General features: G+C 35.2%; 3 protein-coding genes across 7 annotated transcripts in view; all 3 read right to left on the reverse strand.

The window, feature by feature from the left end:
- LOC124436972 overlaps positions 1-18747 on the reverse strand; it is a 43260-nt gene that overhangs the window by 21160 nt on the left and 3353 nt on the right. For 2 of the 3 annotated variants that reach the window (XM_046986964.1, XM_046986966.1), the window contains exons 1-3: positions 3093-3197; positions 2333-2605; positions 1813-2103 (exon numbers count right to left, since the gene is read on the reverse strand). In XM_046986964.1, coding sequence (XP_046842920.1) covers positions 1813-2103; positions 2333-2605; positions 3093-3152 — 624 coding nt within the window. In that variant the 5' untranslated portion in view covers positions 3153-3197. Of the gene's footprint in view, positions 1-1812; positions 2104-2332; positions 2606-3092; positions 3198-18747 lie in introns of those variants that run through there. The other variant, XM_046986965.1, reaches the window with a different exon arrangement.
- On the reverse strand, positions 4605-6551 carry LOC124436976 (piRNA biogenesis protein EXD1-like). The gene is made up of 2 exons (XM_046986970.1): positions 4947-6551; positions 4605-4839 (listed from the first exon to the last, which is right to left on the reverse strand). The coding sequence occupies exon 1, from the start codon at positions 6436-6438 to the stop codon at positions 5401-5403; it is 1038 nt and encodes a 345-aa protein (XP_046842926.1). The 5' UTR covers positions 6439-6551; the 3' UTR covers positions 4605-4839; positions 4947-5400.
- On the reverse strand, positions 8135-10198 carry LOC124436978. Of its 3 annotated transcripts, XR_006945558.1 has the most exons (4): positions 9744-10114; positions 9275-9437; positions 8711-9196; positions 8135-8630 (listed from the first exon to the last, which is right to left on the reverse strand). XR_006945558.1 is itself a non-coding variant. In XM_046986974.1 (3 exons), exons 1-3 carry the CDS (start codon positions 10048-10050, stop codon positions 9383-9385), a joined length of 252 nt encoding a protein of 83 aa, XP_046842930.1. In that variant the 5' UTR covers positions 10051-10198; the 3' UTR covers positions 9262-9382. The 3 variants fall into 3 exon arrangements, 2 of the variants coding, with proteins under 2 accessions (XP_046842930.1, XP_046842929.1); XM_046986974.1 differs by lacking the exons at positions 8135-8630; positions 8711-9196 and having other exon boundaries at positions 9262-9437; positions 9744-9873; positions 9984-10198; XM_046986973.1 differs by lacking the exons at positions 8135-8630; positions 8711-9196 and having other exon boundaries at positions 9262-9437.

Genomic DNA, 18747 nt, shown 5'->3' on the forward strand with positions numbered 1-18747 from the left:
TCTTTCACAATTGGGCGTGATATCTTTTAATGGATCACTGAATGAAAGAACTTTTGTGATCGTATTTCTTACGATAAACACCGTAGTGTTTCATCAAAAAAATACTTTAAAAATGATTCCAATTTTGGTGGTTTTTCAATGAATAATATTTTACCTTTTTAACCACCAGCCTGCTAAAGCGAAGAGAAACATCACACCACATAATGACGTTAATATGACCGCAAGTACTTTCCATTTGGATAGATGTGATGATTTATTGTCATGTTGATCTGTGGGGGATTTGGTGTAGATGGTATTGGAGATAAGTTGCTCTGTTTTTGTGGTAGATTGTTTGGGAACTATTTTGGAATGTGTAGGGAGCGTGTTTATCGTGGATGATGTGAACGATGGTCTGTATGATTGTGTGGTTAATGGTATAGTCGGTGGTGAAGTGGGTGGTACACAGTTATCATCGCACCACATGTATATGGCTCCATAGACGCGAAACTTTGAGCCAGTGATGTTGTATGTATCATCATGTAGTTTATTCATATCTCTGATTGGAAGTTGTAATCGTTTACTGATGTTCAATCTTTCAACAGGATTTGGACCTTTGCCTTCTTGATATATGTTAAACTCCACTATGGTCATTCGCTGTAAAAAATACTTAAATTAGTGCATTGCGTTTGATTTCATCGGTATTGAAGATTGCTTCATGTTAAGTAGTTTGTTTCAAGTCCTATGTTGTTAGTTGCTATTTCTTGACTACACGATATTGCGAACTTATAATAATTTCAACTTTTATTTCACAAACACTGCTTATTAACATAACTCGCTCCAAGCCTCGTGCTGACGTAAACAATTTTGCATTTTAACATACTTACATTACTCCACATATCGGCGAGTGTCGACAAAGGGTTAAAAATATTCCTGGAAAAGTAGTCATATAACAAAAACCTCCTTGTTTGGGTTGGTTTCATTGTGTACGTATATGATCTTTTTAACCAACCTAATGAGCATCTGCTCTGGTTATGGTCACGCCAACTCCAACATATTTCTATGTAGTATTTGCAATTGTTCATGTTTGCATCGCATGTTTCATTGGGCTCCGTTCGTGTCCACTGTGTAAATATCAACCCAAAGTTTCGAAATGGTTTCTAAATATGAAAATATGGATAACGTTTTCATTTGTACAGTTCTTTTTGACGAAGCCGGCTTTAACTATGTATAAATTACTATGTACTTAGCTTTGAAAATTTGTATTTAAATATTTACAAAAGTTTACAGTGTTCGAACAGTCCCATTCAAAAAAGTTGTTCATCGAGATTTATTGGCTTTGATCACATGAAAAAACTGCAGGAAAATATTGTGGTCATGTATTTGTCCTTGCTTCATTGAGAAGCTTTCAGAGGACAAATCCGACTCAATGATTTCTGAGAATTAACGTAACTTTTTCTTATAGTAGCTTAGGAATATTTTATAAAGTAAATGGTTTGAACCCGGGAGTATCGTTACATGTTTGTAGATGTAGATCGTCCAGGTTAGTATAGTCCTGAGAAGGATTTTTTTTGTTGTTGACTGACGTTTTGACAACCTTAGCGGTAGTCATCTTCAGAGTCAACAAAAAGTAGGGGATGAGAAAAAATGGGGGGAAAAATTAGACATATTTCACTTAAAAAGTGCCAAAAATATTAATCGTTCTCATTTTTCTGACATGTAGCGACATTTTCTTGACGCAATGAAACTTCTACGAAATATAGGTGGAGCATAACTCATACAAGACAGATGCGCGACGTTAGTAAATGTTTTACGTTATTTTTAAATCTTTCTTACCGGTGACGTTGGTTTGGAGTATGGTTTGGAAGGAGGTGTGGGGGGTGCTATGGTGGGTAATGTGGTGGGTAATGTGGTAGGCACAGTGGTGGGTGGTACACAGTTATCATCACACCACATGTATATTGCTCCATAGACGCGAAACTTTGAGCCAGTGATGTTGTATGTATCATCATGTAGTTTATTTATATCTCTGATTGGAAGTTGTAATCGTTTACTGATGTTCAATCTTTCAACAGGATTTGGACCTTTGCCTTCTTGATATATGTTGAACTCCACTACGGTCATTCGCTGTAAAAAGTGCTTAAATTAGTGCATTGCGTTTGATTTCATCGGTATTGAAGATTGTTTCATGTTAAGTATATTGTTTCAGGTCCTATGTTGTTAGTTGCTATTTCTTGACTACACGATTTTGCGAACTTAGAATAATTTCAACTTTTATTTCACAAACACTGCTTATTAACATAACTCGCTCAAGCCTCGTGCTGACGTAAACAATTTTGCATTTTAACATACTTACATCACTCCACATATCGACGAGTGTGCTCAAAGGATTATAAATATTCTTGGAAAAGTAGTGATATAACAAAAACCTCCTTGTTTGGGTTGGTTTCATTGTGTACGTATATGATCTTTTTAACCAACCTAATGAGCATCTGCTCTGGTTATGGTCACGCCAACTCCAACATATTTCTATGTAGTATTTGCAATTGTTCATGTTTGCATCGCATGTTTCATTGGGCTCCGTTCGTGTCCACTGTGTAAATATCAATCTAGTGTTTCGGACTGGTTTCTAAATGACAAAAATATGGATAACGTTTTCATTTGTACAGTTCTTTTTGACGAAGCCGGTTTATACTACGTATAAATTAATATGTACTTGGTTTTGAAAATTTGTATAAAATATTTCTAAAGTTAATAGTGTTTGAACACTCCCATTCAAAAATATTGTTCATCGAGATTTATTGGCTTTGATCACATGAAAAGACTGCAGGAAAATATTCTGGTCATGTATTTGTCCTTGCTTCATTGAGAAGCTTTCAGAGGACAAATCCGACTCGATGATTTCTGAGAATTAACGTAACTTTTTCTTACAGTAGCTTAGGCATATTTCATATTAAAAAGTGCCAAATGTATTAATCGTTATCATTTTTCTAACATGGAGCGACATTTTCTTGACGCAATGAAACTTCCGCAAAATATGGGTAGCATAACTCATACAAGACCGACGAGCGAGAATGCAATATGTTCTACATTGTTTTTACATCTCACTTACTTACCGACGATAATATACTTGTGGTGATTGCGAAAAATGTGAATATTACGATTCCCAACTTCATTTTTAGGTTTAAGACGTTTTCGAATAAAAAGCATATGATAAACCTTTCGTTGAATCACCAGATGAAAAAAAAAATAATCACGATGTTATATGATACATTCTGTATTTTTTACAAACAGTTTTTAAGCTTAGAAAACTCTTGTGTCTGTCATATGTTGCTTCGTTTTATAGTCACCTCCTTTATCATGGCAAATTTTCTTTTGTTTTAAACGGAGGGGTAAATGGCGAAGCCAGCACGCTAAATGGGCGAGGGGGGAGGGGAATTTATATATTCAGCTCTGTCCTACTAGTTTCTTTTGAAAAGTATCCCGCAGTTACCGTTCTATTTTTATCCCCCTGGAAGGGCATCAGACTGTTGGATGTATTTGGTGTAAACCATTTAAAGTTAATGAAATGGGGGTATTTTATTTTTTAATGTTTACATGGTTCCGTTTGTATCTACTTGTGATTGATAAAATGTTAAGGTTTTTCTTTGTCAACGATTTTGAAATTTTAGTGAAATATGAAATGGCTCACAAATGATTCATCTATAATTATCATTCCATAAACATCATGTTCAGTATTTGGGTTTTTGTTAGGCTTAAATTATTGTGATGTATTGTGTATTATGTATGGTGTATTATGTATTATGTATTATGTATTGTGTATTATGTATTATGTATTGTGTATTATGTATTATTGAATATATTGTTATGTTTTATGTGTTATGTATTATGTATTATGTATTGTGTGTTATATATTGTGTATTATGTATTATGTATTATGTATTGTGTATTATGTATTGTGTATTATGTATTATGTATTGTGTATTATGTATTATTGAATATATTGTTATGTTTTATGTGTTATGTATGATGTATTATGTATTGTGTATTATGTATTATGTATTACATATTATGTATTGTGTATTACGTGTTGTGTGTTATGCTTTGCAGTGGATAAACGCTAGTTGGTGACGAAATGCGAAGTTTTGAATTGTTCAGAATTTCTCGATGTAAAAAAAACTCATGTCAATTTAATTGTATACGATTTATGATTAGTAGAATAGTCAAAAAATTTATAAATATTATTTATTTGATGAAACGACAATATGGTAATTGCCGTCATACTATTTTTATCCTTCCATATTTCTACACGCATGCATCATCTACACACCAGCTATCGTTGTAGTTTAGGACAACAAATTACTTTACTCGTCATAAATGTTTCACTTGACTTGCCTTTAGAAGGCTTAACTCGGCTTAACTTATATTTGTTTACGTGTGACTTAATTATCTATCCATTAATTTGTTTATTTATCCAAATATTTTGGTCAAAGTTAAACTCCCACTACACTTTCGCCAACACTGCCTATAAATTTGCTTAACGAATTGGCGAATTGCATCACGGGAAAAACCAATTGCCACCTCGCAAATTATGGAAAGAATCAAAGACACGATGTTACCCAATAAAATTTCTGCGTTTTTAAAAAATATTTATTCGTTAAAGAAGCTCCTTTAAACAAGCGACACACCATCTAACATTGTGTTTTTGTTTTCACTAAATCCAACATATTTATTGCTTTTTCTGCTTGTTTTGTGTTTGAATCCTCCTCGTCTTTGCCGAATGCTATCTTGTTTTCGATTATGAATGTGTTTGTTGTATTGCGGTTTTGGTCTGTCGTCCTTATCTTGGCAAAATGCGACCATCTATAAACAAGCGAACAAAGGATGTATTCATTTTATTGATGCAATGCTACAGTAAATCATTATATTGTAGCTATATTGAGCTAAAAGCTATATATAGTTATAAGAACCTATATTGCAAAGATTGAAACTCCAAGTCCCATAATGCATTGAGTGCGTGACACTGGTACATTTGTTGGCACTCTTACTGCGCCAAAATAGTCCATCTTGGAAGCATTTTTTATTTCTTAATGTACTGCGCATTTTAAAAACCAATTTGTTTTGAATCGAATCGACATTTCAATGAGGCAATTTCAAGGACACAATATCGCAAGGGCGTGAATAAGTGGACTTTTAGTTATTTATTTCTTCGCGATAATTTATTTCATCAATAGCGTTCGTAAATGACAATCGAGGTCACGTGTTAAAACGTCAGTGTTCTTTAAGCTTTCGTATTCCATATTTACTGAACGATGACCTGAACGTGTGTAATTTTGGTATGTGGCGGGAAGGAAAGATGAATATTTTTGCTAACTTATTTTTCCATGATAAATTTGCGAGTAACTCCAAGTGTTGCACTCCTTTTTATAAGAAACAAAATTCGCCTTCACCATCTGATATGTAAATTGAATTCTCATATTCTTCATCTCGCGCCCAATTATCTTCCCTGTTCTTTTGAACATCGTTCACGTGCTTAATCTCCTTACAAACTCTGCATTTTTGTTCTCCTTTCCGTAGCTGGGTGACGCTAAACTCCTCTTGTGGAAATTTACGATCACATTTTGTACATGTCGTTCCAGCGTATGGAAAACTCTGTGTTCCTTTCTCGGGAATAACATCAAGCGGAAGATATGAGTTTGTTTCGTATTCATTGAAGACTCTCTCCTTCTTTTCTCTGTAGTAATCTGTGTATTTATCGGAGGCTATCTTGAGACGAGCTTTTTCAGAAATACTGAGCATACTTTTGAACGCTTCGTGTAGCTTGAACATTCCCATTGTGTCTACTGCACAATACCGAATCAGCTTTTCTGGTAATGGTCGTTTCGTCCAAGCAAGGATATTTGATGTGAACAATTTCACCCCGTCATCTTTTACAGCAATCATTTTTTCATCTTTGACGTACAATTCTAAGCAATTTCGATACCCATAAACTTTCTTTATATTTTCTGTATTTTGACTGCGACGTCGATAAAACCTTCTTTTTGTGCTTGACTTTGATCTTGAAAAATCTGACGGAGACTCGCGACGTTGCATGACTTCAAGCAATTGTAAGTCCACGACTCCTGCCAATTTGATGTTGAATTGATGCCAAAGTGCATCGGCATCTTGACGGCAATCAAACATCAACTTTTCGTATTTGCTGTCTTCAAGAATTTCCCTTAGGCCAGATTCGAAAATGGACTGGCCAACCTTCAGCACATCAAAAACGTATACTTTCTCTCTTGTTGCTATGATCAAAACCGTCAATTTACCTTTTCTACTTAGCGAGATCCCTTCGCTGTCCACAGCAATGAGGTTGTCGTTTCTTAACTTGTATTCTTTAAGCTCTGAAATAGCTTCGTTAACAGTCAATTCATCTTCTACCAACTGAGTTTTGCCAAATTCAGTTTTAACTTGTTCCATATTGTGTTCCGAACTTCAGTTATCTTCAAGTCCAATCTAAGTTGTCTTGCGCCAAATGTTTTTTCTCGCGGAAGCCATATTGTGTTATTTAATACGACACTAAGTGCGTGGGTGTGGTAAGGAATTCTTAGAAAATCAAACAAAACTGATTCGAAGAAAAGGACTTAAAGGACACATGCAACATAAAATTCGGATTGTTATTTTGTACTTTACATAAAGGTATAGCTCCAACTAATAGTTCACCAAAGTTTGAGACTCAAAAGATAAATATTTTAGAAGATATGGAGGTTTAAAGTTAATGCTTTACTGATAACGTATTGAAAATGCCCGACGAGCTAACGACGGCTACCGATTGGAAAAAGGTCGTTGTGACGTAATAGTTGACATTAGCTAAACGCGGTCAATTGCGCGTTTCGTTCAAAATATATTGGTAACTTCTTTGCCTGCATTAACAACACGACAATTTAGCATTGAAAATATGGTTTATTGTGCCGCATTTAATTGTAAAAACGGTTCTTCTAAGAACCACCAAACGCAGCAAAAGGTTTCTTTTTTTCGTTTCCCGAAAACAAGCGCATGCGAGATATTTGGATTGAAAAAATCCGACGCAAAAATTTGAAGCCAACAAAGAACTCAAAATTGTGCTCGCAACATTTCGAGAGTTCGTGCTTCGTGCAAAATTTTTAAGCGATGCAATCAGTAGGATGGACAGCAGGACAGCTTCGCCTTAAGAAGGATGTAGTACCCACGATTTTTGAATACTCTGTGGAGCCCACAAGTGTAGCTCTAAAAGGAAGCAGCCAACAAATGTTAGAACTACATTTGAGAAGAGAGTCCAAATTAAGAAGGCAAGATCTAAGAAGGCAAGATTAAGAAGGCAAGATTAAGAAGGCAAGAAGCCAGACGAAGGCAAGAGGTGATTATTATAGTTATACTTAGCAATATTTATTTACATTTATCAAAAACTAAGCTATTAGCATTACCAAATTGAGGACAATTTTTTAATTTTAGATTATTGACGACGTTCTTGCAGAACATGACGACTTTCTTGTAGGCAACGACCACGATGTGTCGACATCGGCTCGAAATGTTTGTGCGTTTTACCTCAAAGGAAGTTTGTTTAAGATAAAACATGTATAAATATATGTAGACAGCGAAACACAAACATATACAGTGGTAACTAATTCAGACTAATGTCATTTGATCTTTTCTTTGTTATTTTAACTCATAGAAAATTCCTTGTACCTTAGAAGCGCAATGTGAAATGCCAAGCAGACATAACAATCCGTCCGCAAAAACACGTAAGGTCAAGAACCACTCAAAGAAAGTGCCAAATATTATAAATAGAGGTATAGACTTTCCATTTCGGCCGTTTGATTTTTGTGAAAAATCCAGCAATACGATAATTTTATGCTAAGGTACGGAGGTTGAGTTCATTTCAACCACGTCATGTGAAATTGAACATTTTGAGGATAGCGCTGTATGGTCTGATACAGAAAGCACGTCGACGATGAGCAATAGCTACAATGGATCAGACTCTCAATGTTCAAATGAGTTAAGCGAAAATGAAGAATCCGACAATGACAATGCATTGTTAGTACCAACTATCCAGTCACCTGACTATTCTTTACATTGCTTTTACCTGTCATATGTTTCTCCGAACGTTAAGTTTATCTCTCTCTGATCCTGATGGTAATTTTTATGTTATAGGAAAGATGCTCAAAATGAGAGAAAATACATAGTGTTTGATAGTTGCCTGAGACAGTTAGTGAGTCAATGCCCATGTTGTGGTGAAAGCTGTTCTATTTTGACCAAAACGACTGGTAGTATGGTTAACGTACTTGCAAAATGTCATTGTGGTTATGCTCGAGACAGGAATAGCCAACCTCTGCAAGGGCGAATGTCTTTGGGCAACTTGGTCTTTGCTGCCAGCATCTTGTTTAGTGGTAGTAGCCCCAGCAAAGTTCTTCAATTCCTTCGTCACTCAGGCATACAATTTCTGTCAGAGCGCACATATAGCTATATTCAAACAGCGTATTTGATACCCAGTGTTTCAAATGTTTGGCATATGAACCAAAAGCATCTTCTAGAATCAATCAGAGAAAGGAACATTAACCTTGGAGGAGATAGAAGATGTGATTCGCCTGGATATTGTGCCAAGTATGGGTCATATAGCTGCATGGATTTGGAATCTAACAACATTTTAGACAACCAACTTGTTCAGGTAACAATTCTTCAACAACTGTACATAAAACATGATTAGAATACTCACATAATTATGTTAAACAGTCCAATGAAGTGACGAACTCTGGAGCAATGGAACTTGAGGGATTAAAAAGATGTCTGGCAAAGTTTGATGAAAGTGGGATGAAGGTGAAGTCAATGACCACAGACAGACATGCTCAAATCAAATCCCACATGTCAAAACAAAGACCAAAAATCGAGCACTACTTTGATGTATGGGATGTAGCAAAAGGTATAGATTGTCATAACAAACCAACCTTTTATACATTTCATCAATTACCAAAATCCAACAGGAATCAAAAAGAAAATTTTGGCAGCATCAAAAAAAAGTGGTTGCAAATTATTGTCAGATTGGGCCCAATCAATTTCCAACCATGTATACTGGTGTGCTGCTTCCAGCAATGGTGATGAAGAACTTGTCAAGACAAAGTGGTTGTCAGTTCTCAACCATATATGTGACATCCATGAGGGACATAGTGATGTATTCCCAAAATGTGAACATTATATGTTAGAGCTAGAATGTGGATAAAAAAGGTACTGTAAGCGAATAAATTTCAAAGTAACATCAACATTCTTTTCTTTGTTAACTAACTTCTGATCTTAGGTTCAAAAGCTTATGTTGAGCTGTCTTCGATTGTTGAGTCCAAGTATCTCATGAGAGATACTGGAAAACTCAGTTATCAGAAGCAGACTTCATCCATCAAAGGTTTCCACCGAGTGGTGATTCTTTTTGCACCAAAACATACCCATTCTTTCTACAGATCAATGGAAGCAAGGTAATATAATTATGACTTGTGTATGATTACTTAAAAAGTCATCATTGCAAAAGCAATAAGTTGCAATAGTTGTAAACATAAACTTAACATTCATTTGTAGATTGTTTATTGCCGCTCTTCATTTCAATGAGAATGGAAATAAACTTCAGAAAACGAAGAATGATGGGCAAACAGAAGAGGCATTGATTTGGAGAGTGGCTTATTCAAAGTCAAAAGAAGGACAGGGGGTCATCAAACCAGTGAAGGTTGACAGCACTTATGGTTAGCACAGAAAAATAAACTTACCTTTTCTCAAAGTGCAATGCAAAGCCAACATAAATAATGATTTGCTTTTCAGGATATGTTAAGGACTTGATGAAAGAAGTTTTGTACTGCAGACGCATTAATCCAACACTGTCCAAAGCTCTTGATGTCGCTGGAGTGAAAGAAATACCTCTCCCATTGACTCGCCACAAATCAAAAATCAGCAAAGCTGAAGCCATTAAGCAACATAAATCTCGCTTGAATAAATAAAATGCAACTAACCATTCAACATTTCCAATTCTGTGAATGTATTCATCTTTGCTTTCCGATGACGAAGAATTGTCATCATTTTGACCACCTAGCGCGTTGGCCAAAGGCTCAAACATGTAAGGTTGTACCTCATTGTTATTGATGAAAATATCATAATCGGCTTCTTCTTCAGAAGAATCCATTAATTTTTGATAAATAAAAAACAGTAATAGCAAACTACCGAAAGCCGTGCAAACCATTGAGTTCTATAATAACTAGAGCGGCTATCTCAAGCGCGGCCTAAGATATCTGATGACGCCAAAAAAATGGCGGATTTCGTCCTTTGCCGCTGAGATTTACCGAAATTGACCGCTTTTCCGAAAATTCCATAATTTCCCACTCCCTCCTGAGGAAAGAGTGAGGAAAATGTATGTGTGTATTTGGGATTCGGCAAGCAATTTTTTGATGAAAATCAAGGTAAAAACCTTAAATTCATAACAGCGAGTCAACTGTGGTTGTCAGTTGTCTGCTCCTAAGAGGATGCATTTATAACTATCGACGAAAGAGCTATATGTCGGCTACACATGTATGAATGCAGATGTGCATCGTTTTCTTACCAGCGTCAAACTTGTTTGATCGTTTAAACTCTTTAGTCTACACAAAAAAGTATATCATAGTTCATCTCAACGGTTCACGAGAGAGAAGTTAGCTTATTTTTTATCATTGCTATTTTGCTTCTTTTCATGCAATGGGCAATGGCTTTTTTCGCCACAATTGTAGGATTTTTACTTGTTTCTTTAAAAAGGTAAATATAAAATCTCTGTATATTTACGGATTTTCTGTAATTGAGTTTCATATGAAATTTCAAAAAGACTCAAGCCTGCATAGGTTTGGTAAATGAAAACAAACAATATTGTATAGAAATTACTTTAAGTAACCTTTTTGTGATGTTCTGAAGTGCAACTGCATCAAATACTTGTAAAGTTGTAGCACATTTTGATTTTGTTGTATTGATATATGAATTGGGTAAAATGCAAATAATCATCAAAACACTTATGCTTCCAATGGTGTTTATAATTCATTTGTAGTTTTACTACTTCTACCTTTCTTTTTCACTTTGTTTTGTTTTTCCTATATTTGCAATAAAAGTGCACTATAATTTGAATGATTAACACAGTTTTCACCTCAATAATAAATTTCATAAGCAGTTGGTAGTGCATTTTGTTCTCTGAGTATCTACATCTGGTGTTTTGTTCATACAAGAATGATGAAGTGCAAGTAGATATGTCATAGCAAGGCAATAAAACCAAATGAATTACATACCTATAGTGTACTTTTATGCTAGAAGCTTAAAAGCTTTTTAGAAATTAGAAAGTTATTGGATTATATTACCTCTATATCATCTCATGATAAGAAATAAGAAGCAAAAAATTTGTAGAAAAGCTTTGAAAAGTGAAAAACTTTTCTTTAAAAAAGCAGCAATAATGCATATGATAAATCTCCATTCTGCACTATAATAGGTAAATAAGCTCACACTGTTTCTAAAAAAAAATATAAGAAATATATAAGAAATATACAGTACAATAATTTTAAAGGTTTCATCACTGAATCTTTAATGCTTCAGTATAGTGCATTAGATATTAGTAACATTTAAACAACACTCAACTAAAGTATTTTGATAAAGATATGACATGATTTAAACATTAAGTTATATAAAACCCAATGGCTTATACAGTTTGAAGCTTCACATCTGCATCAAGTCATCATCAATCTTAGTACAAATGTTTACATAGACACAAACTTTATGGCCTTCCATTTTACATGTTTGTGAATTGACATTTCATTAAGCATCAAAACACACACAACCTTCTTGCCATCTTTCTTTGGATCATGAACTTTAACTTCAAAGCATTCAAGGCATCCTTAGTGAATCCATTATCTCCATCCATAGAATTTGACCATGATCAAATTAAATAACTCTGGATAGGGCAGACAATAAATCAATTATCTTTACAGCATTATCATTTTTTAAGACTCTGCCTGGTCAATAACATCTTCCAGTCATCTTTACTCCTTGATCTTCCCTGCATGTTGTCAGCAAATAGAACATAACAAGCTCTGCTCCAAATCATGGGTACCGTTTGGGCTGATCATTTCTTTTTGATACTTACTCACAGAGCGAAATGTGTGCAGAGTCTTTTTTGCTTTAGGGAAACTATTTAGCAAATAAATGGGAAATTTACGATTTCATGCATTAACAAATGACAGAAAAGTATGCAGAATTTTATAAACAAAAACAGGAAAACATCAGTATATTTGGCGTTCAAGTCAGTCTTAAAAAATACGATCTTTAATATGTATTTTATGGCTTTTCAAGTGCATGTATAATTGCTTTTCAATCGTTGACGGACTAACAAAACAAACAACTACCTCATCTGTGAGAAGCGATATGTTCCTTTTTGTGGAAACTACGACATCCAACAATTGAACGGTTGAAGTGTTGGCATTATAAAAGAAATGCCAAAAAAGAATCGTCACAGAATATGGAACTAACGATATCCATATTCTGTGATATCGTGTTTGTTTTTGAAAAATTCTTTATAATTTCCTATAGACACCAGGGGGAGGTCGAGAATATTATTTTTCTGCAAAGCGACCATTTCAGCGGAAATACGTCCTTTGGCCGCCATTTTTTTGGCGTCCTCGCCCCAGTAAAGTTAGCCGCTCCAGGTATATAGAACTCAATGGTGCAAACACTGCATGCAAGTCGTAGAACGATATAAGAACGATACTTGTTTATGTCAACTAATACGTCACTCTTTCCCAGTTCCCAGACTTAAACAATCTCACGGCGTTTTATCTCACGGCGTTTTATTAATGGTCATCGAATATCGCGTATTTACCGATTATAACCCTAAATATCTTTTGAAATATTTTGCGGACGACTTTGAAACTTGGTACGTCTTATTTTCACGCTATAGGCATTACAATAAAATAAAGTTGTCTTCTAGCTTGCATGTGTCCTTTTTAAGAAAAAATAGCCGTCATTTTCAGCTAATTCGAGAAATGTTATGTTGTGCGTGAAAGACCTTTGCATACCTTTTGAAATTTTTAAAATTTTTAAATGAACTTAATGTTTGAACCCCCAAAAGCCACCAAAATACACGCATGCGTGGATCAATAAAACTATGTGACAATGTGTAAACCAATTAAAGTACATCTAAACAACGATAAAATTTTTGTTTTTGCATCTACAGTCCAAGCCGATATTTTACCTTTTTACCCGCCAAATCGCAATAGCCAAGAGGAAGATCACACCACATAATGACGTTAATACGATCGTGGGTATTATCCATTTGGATAGATGTGATGATTTATTGTCATGTTGATCTTCGTTTTGCTTATTATCTTTGTTGAACTTGTATATGTTGCATTTGTAAACATTTCTATTGGTTGCTTGGTGTTTTGATCTGGTGTGGAGGTTGATTTGGACCTTGGTTTGGAGGTAGGTTTGGAGATTAGTTTGGAAGTTGGTTTGGATTTGGAGGTTGGTTTGGACTTGGAAGTTGAATTGGAGGCTGGTTTGGACGTTGGTTTGGCGGTTGGTTTGGAAGGAGGTGTGGTAGGTAAAGTGGTAGTTGGTAAACAGTTATCATCACACCACATGTATATTGCTCCATAGACGCGAAACTTTGAGCCAGTGATGTTGTATGTATTATCATGTAGTTTATTCCAATCTCTGACTGGAAGTTGTAATCGTTTACTGATGTTCAATCTCTCAACAGGATTTGGACCTTTGCCTTCTTGATATATGTTGATTTCCACTACGGTCATTCGCTGTAAAAAGTACTTAAACTAGTGCAATGCGTTTGATTTCATTGGTATTGAAGATTGTTTCATGTTTAGTAGATTGTTTCAAGTCCTATGTTGTTAGTTGCTATTTCTTGACTACACGATATTGCGAACTTAGAATAATTTCAACTTTTATTTCACAAACACTGTCTTTAACATAACTCGTTGGAAGCCTCGCGCAGACGCAAAAAACTTTGCACTTTAACATACTTACATCACTCCATATATCGACGAGTTTCCACAAAGGATTATGAATATTCCTGGAAAAGTAGTGAAATAACGAAAACCTCCTTGTTTGGGTTGGCTTCATTGTGTACGTATATGATCTTTTTAACCAAGCTAAAAAGCATCTGCTCTGGTTATGGTCACGCCAATTCCAACATATTTCTATGTAGTATTTGCAATTGTTCATGTTTGCATTGCATGTTGCATTGGGCTCCGTTCGTGTCCACTGTGTAAATAACAGTCCAGTGTTTCGGACAGGATTTGCGAAAGCTTTCTAAAGGATGAAGAATAAAATAGATCGTAATCTCTTTTACTTTGCGCAATAGACCAGCCAGACAGCAAATTTTAGGTTGTGCTATGTAAATATTTGATGTTCATTAACTGTGAAAACAACAGATTTCTAAAAAAATGAATGCAGCTAGTGACCTGGAATTTATATTGTACGATCAACCATACGACATCACCATGACAACACTTATTGTTTTCAATTGTCCCTGGAAATTTGTCCCTTGCCCGTGCCATATTTCCCAGGAAGTCTGTCCCACTAAATTTTCCCGTGGGGGTGGAGGGGTTTGTGGAAAAATTTCCTGTGACACTGATCATACACGTTGTTTTGACAGCCAAGCTCAAGTGCGTGGCTGCTAGACATGCGCATGGGAATACTGATCTGTATGTTTATTGTGTCAACTGTGTAAATAACAACCCAGAGTTTCGAAATGCTTTATAAATATGAAAATATGGATAACGTTTTCATTGGTAATGAAACCAATCTACACTACGTATAAACACATTATATATACTTATTTTTTATACAATCTGCGCATTTTTTTGACTACATTATCCTTTTGTCTTTATTTCATTGGATAACAGGAACAGCTTGGGAAAGTTACAAAAACAACACTGTGAAATAATCGAGGTGGGGTGTCTTCATTGCACTTTCTCACAGTCGTCACAATCTCCTAGTCGTAAGAACAACAGACGCAAGCGAGGCTTCGTCTGCATTTTTCTCCACATGATGTTTAAAAAGACTTCAAAATTTGCCCCGTTGTTAGCATTAAATAATGTAAATACAGAGCATACAAGTTGTTATATTTAACGTAGTTATTAAAGTTGATAGGGATTTTTTGCTTCCATTCTAAAGAGTTTAAGTACATGACGCGTTGATTTACTTGGTTTGTCCTTATCACCCCTCGATATAGTCATTAATTGTGACCAATTGAAAATATTCCTGTCTAGTATTTGTCGTTCCTTGAGGCGGTTTTACACGCGTCAAATCTCATCCAAATTTGTTAAAATCACAATAACTTTTTCTTACTTTCCCTTACACCTGAACGACTAGATAATACAATAATATCAAACGTATTTCGCATAATAAGCTGACATGGAAATTGTTTTTTTGGAAATTCTCGAGACATTTTCTTGACGCAATATGCTCCTTTCGCGAAACATAATTAGGTTATATAATAGTCGCGCGACTTTAAAATGTGTTTTAAATTACATCGTACTTACAGGAGACAAGTTCGTTGCAATGATAGCAAAAAATGTGACGATCAATCCCGAATTCATTTCAAATTCAAGACAGTTTTTGAAGAAAATGCATACGATGAACGTCTTGTTTGATCTCTAGCTAAAGAATATTTACCTTCGTCATCTGATACGTTTTTATTGTACAAACAATCTGCTAATTGAAATAACTTATGTGTGTCTACGTGTTCGTTTTATTTGAAAATCTTTATAACAGTGACTTTATTCTTGGAGAAACGCATCAATCGCTTTTTTCACACGCATAAATCATAAGCTGATCATTTTAGGCTAAAATACAACGTGATTATTTTAATGTGTTTTTTGAACACCATTTGCATTTGCCTGAAAAAAATTAATCGTTGATTATATGAATGTTTGGAATTCCCCAATTGCCAACAGCTTTAAAGTTAGTAAGGAGTATGAATTAGTAATTTATTCTGGCATTGGTGTGTTTTAACCAAACCCCTAAAAAAACGTGTAATTTTTAGGCTATGGTAATTTATTCTGGGCATTGGTGTGTTTTAACCAAACCCCATATAGATAACGTGTAATTTTTCAGGCTATGGGGACTCTGGAATCTGTGCCTTTTTAAAAATGCTCAAAATTTAGTTCTCTCATGGGAATATAAAGAAAAGCGTAGAGATTCAAATAGTTGGAACTTTGCTCTAAACGAAGCTGCAGTTTTATTGCTACCATCTTGCAGTTGACTTTCGAAATCTTTCTCTTATTGAAAAATTGTGTATAGATTTGTCAACCAAAGTGTAGCCTATTCATCAATTATAAATCATCCTATTTATTTAATACGAGGTTAAGAAAGTCAAAAGTTATAGGTCATTGTAGGAAAAATCTTTGTCTGTTGGGCCATATGCATTCTTACTCCGCATAAATATTTAAAACTATATAGACATACATGAACTATAGTTGCCTCTACTTACAGAAACCTTTCTTAAGCTGACACCTCACGTTGGCGGACACTAGATCGTTATCCAAAGAGTGTCTGTATACGGAAGGTTTGACTTCAACGACAGACGAGATCATTATCTTCATGTATCGTCTGGTTACGAAGTGAAGTTACCTTATAAGGTATAAATATATTTTTTATTTTGCGAACTTGATGCTAAATTATCTCGTTTCGAGACTGCAACTGTTTTCTACATTTGTTAATGCAGCATCGTCATAAAAAGTCATTTTTCCGCACCTCATAAAAAAGTACGTCTATTCAAAAGTATCCACAGTAAACAAAAGCAACCATTGTAAACTAACAGTCAAAAGGCCAAAAAAGATCACAAGACGGAATGCAGTTAATGTGGTCGTTTTTATTCTTGACCTCAATGGCTGTAGTGGTGATGAACTTTAGGATGAGTTGATATAATATGTGGTGTTTGTAGTGGATGGTGTCGTGGATGGTGTGGATAATGTTATGGAGAGTGGTGCTGAGATAGGTATGAAGATTGGTATGAAGGATGGTATGAAAGAAGGTATGGAGGTTGGTGTAGAGAATGGTATGGAGGATGGTGTAGAAGATGGTGTAGAAGGTTGTGTAGAAGATAGTGTTTAGAATGGTATGGAGTGTTGTATGGAGGATTGTGTGGAAGGTGGTGTGAGGGATGGTATGGAGGATGGTGTAGAGTATGGTATGAATAATGGTATGGAGGAATGTATGAAGGATGGTATAGAGGATGGTGTAGAGAATGGTATGAATGGTGATGTGGAGGATGGCATGGAAGAGGACGTGGAGGATAGTGTGGAAGATGGTGTTGAGGATGGTGTAAAGGTTGGTATGGTAAGTCGTATGGAGGATGCTATGAAGAATGGTATGGAGAGTCGTATGGAGGACGGTATGAAGAATGTTATGGAGAGTCGTCTGGAGGATGGTATAAAGGATGGTAAAGAGGATGGTATAAAGGATGGTAAAGAGGATGGTATGGAGGATGGTGTGGAAAGTTGTATGGAGGATGGTGTGGAGTAATATATGCAGAGTAATAGGTTTTGCTGGGTGGTGATATGGTGTGGAGAGTGATATGGTGTAAAGGACAATGTTTATGTCATTGATAGAAGTGTTAACACTGGCGATTCTGTAAATGAAACAGAATCAAAGTATCAATCAAAGTTACGTAACAATCAAAGTTACGGCCGACGACATTTTATTCAAAAACTGACTCCTAAAATCAAAAACCATTCACGTTTCGATAAAATTTAACAATCGCTGAAAAAAATGACAACAAATCAATATACTCGTTATAAATGTTTTACTTGGCGTTCCTTTATAAGGCTTAACGTATAATTATATTTACTTTGATGTAAACCTATTCAACCAATTAAGTCGTTGCTTCAACCACTTTTCACAACGTTAATTATTTAAACAATCACTGACGCAATATTGTCTTCAAGAATTTCACTATTGTCTATAAAACTCACAATTGCACGTTCCTCTAAACAAGTACAGCACGTCTTAAAAATTTGATTTCGTTTCCATTAAATCCAACATATCTATCATTTTGTCATCTTGTTTGGAATTTAAATTATCGGCGTCATTGCCGAATACCATCTTGTTTTTGAATATTTCTGTGTTGCTCGCATTGTGTTGTTGATCTGTCGTTTTTATGTCGGCCGATTGTGACTTTCTATAAACGAGCCAAAACAGAATAATTCAAAACTGTACTGATGCCTTTTAAGCAATATTAATAACAAACCTGTATATATCAGTTACGTGTCATCTTATTTGAATTATTGTATTGTTCGTTGGAGTTTTGGACGCTTTTCAAAAAGTGTGCGGGCTCCATGCTCATGATGTGATAACTCATGAAAGTGTTAAACTAGCAATGAAGCCACTTGCTTTTAGTTTTATTTTTTTTAATCCGTTTTTTATATCATCATGGCAAAGCAAAGATCCTGCTCGTTGATGTAAAAATTCTAAAACCTGCCATTCAATATGTCGCAAACTTCAAGCCAAACGCTACATTTGTGGGTGCCCTTCCAATAGGGAACACCCACTCTCCAAAAGAAGTATTTTCTCTGATAAATTTGCCGTAGTGCTTCATCAAAAAAGAAATTTTATAAATGATTCCAATTTTGGTGGTTTTTCAATGAATAATATTTTACCTTTTTAACCACCAGCCTGCTAAAGCGAGGAGAACCATCACACCACATAATGACGTTAATATGATCGCAAGTACTTTCCATTTGGATAGATGTG

Source organism: Xenia sp. Carnegie-2017, unplaced genomic scaffold (genome assembly GCF_021976095.1).
Source record: "Xenia sp. Carnegie-2017 unplaced genomic scaffold, XeniaSp_v1 HiC_scaffold_16, whole genome shotgun sequence".
Taxonomy (NCBI): Eukaryota; Metazoa; Cnidaria; class Anthozoa; order Malacalcyonacea; family Xeniidae; genus Xenia; species Xenia sp. Carnegie-2017.

Bases quoted from the DNA above. Each gene is read 5' to 3' on its own strand.
- LOC124436976 (XM_046986970.1), bottom strand. From the start codon at position 6,438: ATGGAACAAGTTAAAACTGAATTTGGCAAAACTCAGTTGGTAGAAGAT.
- LOC124436978 (XM_046986973.1), bottom strand. From the start codon at position 10,087: ATGTTTGAGCCTTTGGCCAACGCGCTAGGTGGTCAAAATGATGACAAT. The intron at 9,438-9,743 runs GTAAGTTTATTT...ATTGATCTGTAG, and splicing joins GCATTGCACTTTGAGAAAAG to AAAGAATGGGTATGTTTTGG.